At 47.3% G+C, this 4,394-nt stretch overlaps 1 protein-coding gene across 3 annotated transcripts; it reads left to right on the top strand.

Annotated features, from left to right (window-relative positions):
• The first annotated feature begins 345 nt into the window (after nt 1–345).
• On the top strand, nt 346–3,998 carry PDP2 (pyruvate dehyrogenase phosphatase catalytic subunit 2). 3 transcript variants are annotated; one of them, XM_014942583.1, is made up of 2 exons: nt 346–433; nt 1,885–3,998. In XM_014942583.1, exon 2 carries the CDS (start codon nt 1,941–1,943, stop codon nt 3,543–3,545), a length of 1,605 nt encoding a protein of 534 aa, XP_014798069.1. In that variant the 5' UTR covers nt 346–433; nt 1,885–1,940; the 3' UTR covers nt 3,546–3,998. The 3 variants fall into 3 exon arrangements, with proteins under 3 accessions (XP_014798069.1, XP_014798068.1, XP_014798070.1); XM_014942582.1 differs by lacking the exon at nt 346–433 and adding an exon at nt 507–801; XM_014942584.1 differs by lacking the exon at nt 346–433 and adding an exon at nt 920–938.
• Nucleotides 3,999–4,394: the final 396 nt, after the last annotated feature.

The raw sequence follows: 4,394 nt of genomic DNA, 5'->3' as shown, positions 1-4,394 counted from the left end.
GTATGTGGGGGAGGGGCTGTCTGTGGGGCAGTCAGGGGTGGTGTGGGGCAGGGTGTGGGCTCACTGAGGGGTGGTGTGAGGTAGGGGCTGCATGTGGGATGGTGTGGGGTCAGTGAGAGCTGTGTGTGGGGCAGGGTGTGGGGTCAGTGAGAGCTGCGTGTGGGGTCAGTCAGGGCTGTTGGGTAGGGGTTGGTGTGTGTGGGATAGGGTTGGGTGTGTGGGCAGTGTGTGTGGGGGGCTGTACGTGGGGAGCGTTGAGGGGGCTATGATGCTAAATGTAATGGATATATGTTATTTCGTTGGAAAAAAGCGGGTGTTCCTCTTCTGTGAGCCCTCAGCACGTGCTCTGGCTTCCCAGCGGCGAGGGGGCCGTGTTGTGGGGGCAGGCTGGGTTCCAGCACTGCAGCCACTCACCTGATGAGGAAGTGCTGTGGTAGGTGTGCCGCACAGGGAGCCCGGCTCTGCGCCCTTGGCTCTTGCATAATGCTCGTTAGCACTCTGCTTTTATTAGCTCTGGTGCTGCGTTTTAACACGGCTTGTGCTGGAGTGGCTAACGGGTGCAGGTGGGTGTCCTGGGCAGAAGCCACGGAGCCTGCATGCTGTCCCTGGAGTAGGAACCTGAGGATGTGGAAATTGTAGTTACAGGGCAGCAAGTAGGGAGGGTTCAGAAATGTGCTCCTGGAGTGATCGATGCTACCTGACCTTGGGCAAACACGTGTCTCAGTGGTGTTAGGCAATGCTGCTGGTAGGATAAAAACCCCACCACCTCGCTGTGTCTGTCAGCCAGCTGATGTGAACGGGGTAAGTTTGTTTAAAGCAGTGTTTCCATTGGCTTTTTGAGTCAAGAATGTGGAAGTCGTCATTGTTTCAATCTCACGTGGCTCAGGAGGGCAGAAAGAGAAAGAAGGAAAAACAGGATGGAGAATGGCCTGGGCAAGGTTGGCAAACACGAGGTCTTGTCTTACACTGTTGGTGCTTTTTGGGTTTAGCTGATGCTGGATTAGCGGTGTCAGCTGCCTTCCTGTGAGCTTTATTTCAGTTGTGTTCCCTCTGCTGTGCAACAAAAGGTGTCGATTGCTTTGGGAGATGCCAGTGTCCCAGGAGACTGCAGGCGAGCCTGGAGCAATGAAGGCATTGCCTTTTCCATCTGCTCTCCTGACACCAGCAGTACAGTTATGCTGTGTCCTTGCCTGTCCTCTCAGGGTCCCCAGAATTCTAGTGCTGGGGTCCTCGTTGGTGGGGGCTTGTCTACTCTTTTCTGTTGTTAAGCGTGGGCGCTAAAATTCAGAAACGTTTTGTGATATGTTGCTTTTGTTTTCCAAGTGGGATTTCAGTAAAGTCCTTGGGTTCTCTCGGTAGGCCTTTTGTTTAGAGTAGTTCACATTTGGTTTTAGCGCCTGCTGATTTCTTAGAACAATTTTTATGCAACTCATCAGGCTGGCTTCTTGTTATTTCTTATGAAATGCTCTGCTAAAAGGCCAGAGGATCCTGGCAGTTCATATCAATCACTAATTTGCCGCATCTTTCAGTTTTTTCCATAGGGTTTGAGTACTGATCTTCTCTTGGTTTTGGTATTTAGAGTTTCTTGTAATGTTGGACTTTCTTCTTAGCCTTGCCACAATGGGGAAAAACATGCCTGGAAAAGAAAAACTAGCTTTTCTGATGAGTGAACTGGGGAGGGACAGTCGTATCCTCAGCTAAATTCACCAAGGTCATAATTAACTGATGGAAATTGTATAACTTTTAAGATGATTCTGTCTATAGGAGTCTTTTTTGGAAGAAAGTTCCAAATGTTCCTGTGAGCTCCAGACTTGCTTTTGTATTGCTGTATAGAAAGTTGCTTGTAAACCTGAATTTTATACCTTTCCTATTCTTCTATTCCAGGCTGTAAGGACATTCTGTGTTATTGAAGGAAGGTGTTCTTATTTGTGTAGTGACTTATGATGTCAAGAACTGTATCGTCCTGGATCTTAACCTCAGCAAGAAACAGAATTGTTTTACAAGGAAAAGGACGTTTGTACTCTGTCTGTATCCCAAACAGAAACAAGATAAAATGGAAATTTGTTTTCTCCAAAACACGTCCTTGCCCTGCTGGGAGCTGCGGCTTAGACAACACCTTCTCCTTAAAAAAAGCATTCCGACACACTTCCACCGAGGAAGAACATTTCTCTTTCCAGTTGTCTCCGTCGCAAATCAATGAAATACTCAGAGCCGGCGAATTATCCCATAAAATCCTGGATTTGAATGGTAAAAATACAAACTCGGTGTTGAGGTTTGAAAGTAACCAGTTGGCATCCAACGCCCCTATTGAAGACCGCCGAAGCGCAGCCACTTGCCTGCAGACCCAAGGGATGATGTTTGGGGTCTTCGATGGCCACGCGGGCTCAGCCTGTGCCCAGGCGGTGGGGGAGCGGCTCCTGCACTACATCGCGGTGTCTCTCATGTCTCGGCAAACCCTGGAGGAGATCGAGCTCGCCGTGGAGTGCATGAAGCCTGTCCTGCCTATTCTGCAGTGGCACAAGCATCCCAACGACGTAGAGTATCGAGAAATAACCTCACAGTATTTTGAAAGCCTCCGGGTGTACTGGCAGCATTTGCTGGACTTAGAAACCGAGCAAGGGTTTAGTTTAGAAGAAGCCCTGATATCTGCGTTCAAAAGGTTGGACTCGGACATATCACTGGAAGTTCAGGCTCCCCAGGAAAACGAATTGATGAGAAATATTGCCCTTCAAGTGGCTTTTTCTGGTGCCACAGCCTGCGTTGCTCACGTTGACGGTGTTCACTTGCATGTTGCAAATGCCGGTGATTGCAGAGCAGTTCTAGGGGTTCATGAAGAAGATGGAACGTGGTCTACTCTCCCTCTGACCCGGGACCATAACGCCTTCGATGAATTTGAGATTAGAAGACTGAAGAGAGAACACCCTAGGTCTGAGGAGAAAACCGTGTTTGTGAACGACAGGTTACTGGGGATTCTCATGCCCACCAGAGCTTTTGGAGACGTGCAATTAAAATGGAGTAAAGAGTTGCAGCACAGTGTTCTCGAGAACAGCTCTGATGTCGAGGCTTTAAATATTTATCAGTACGTTCCTCCAAACTACCACACACCCCCTTATTTAAGCGCGGAGCCTGAAGTCACATACCACAAACTAAGGAGCAAGGATAAGTTTCTGGTTATTGCTTCGGACGGACTGTGGGAGTTGCTGAGTAACGAGAAGGTTGTACAACTTGTTGCTGGACACCTTGCAGAGCTCAGTGCTCAGAAACCACAGCTGGCCTTGGAGAAGCCGGTGAATTTGGGGTACATGCACAGCTTGTTACTGCAGAGGAAGAACAGAGGCGTTGCCTCTCTTGACCAGAATGCAGCTACTCATTTAATACGGCACGCGATCGGGAGCAACGAGTACGGGGAGGTGGACCAGGAGAAACTCGCTGCGATGCTGACGCTGCCCGAAGACCTTGCCAGAATGTACCGGGATGACATCACAGTCACCGTGGTGTATTTCAATCCAGAGACAATCGAAAATTACTACAGAAACAATGAGTAGCCACGGGGGCTGCTGCCCTTCTGTGCCACTGGCCAGCTTTGATACTGAAACCATCACTGCTTCTCTCTGATAGTCCCAGTGTTACAGTCTTGGAGGTTTCTACGTCTTTTTGTTACTTACTAGTCTTGAAAATAACTTTCTAGGAGCGAATTTGGTGGAAGTTCCCTGGGTTTCCAGGTCTGCACGCACTGAAGAAAAATGCTTTGATAGAAGCTGATTGAAATGTAACTGAACTAAAATTGCTGAGCCAGTTCTGATTCTGTGGGAACCACTGGTAAAACTTTCCAAATGAACAAACGAGACAAATTTCACCAAGGCTGGTACAATTTACTGGAGAGCTGGGTAATACCTGTAGCTGCCTGGAGTGTAAGAAAGGCTCCGCTCCTGCGGAAAACGAGTAGCATCCTATTGAAGCACTGTAATTGAATTAAATAAATAACTATCAAACCTTTATTTGATGTAACAGTGTCAGATACTTTAAGGAATTGCCTTTTATATGTAAAGACAGCACTATAGAAGGCTCTTCAAAGAATCCTGGGGCTGGCAGATGTTTTCTTTCGTAATTCTTTTTTTTTTTAAGCTGGGGAACAAAATCATATTTTCTTCCACAATTACTCTGAAATGTGAATGCACATTCTCTTAATTCAGTGTGTGGGCTTAGTGTGGCAACTTACAGCTCAAACACATGGGAGGCACTTCAGGATTCCCTCTTTAGGAATTAACAGTACTAGACTTTAGCATTTAAGTGTGTGACTTGCTTAAAGAATATACCCATTTGTGAAGTATTGATCTATGAGTGCTGTGCATCAAATTCTCCAACTGTAATTTAAATGAAGTTTGACAGATCGA

The sequence above is a fragment of the Calidris pugnax genome, unplaced genomic scaffold, assembly GCF_001431845.1.
Source record: "Calidris pugnax isolate Ruff unplaced genomic scaffold, ASM143184v1 scaffold28, whole genome shotgun sequence".
In the NCBI taxonomy this organism is placed as follows: Eukaryota; Metazoa; Chordata; class Aves; order Charadriiformes; family Scolopacidae; genus Calidris; species Calidris pugnax.
Note: the sequence above shows the minus strand (reverse complement) of the source record. Positions and strands in the feature narration are given on the sequence as shown.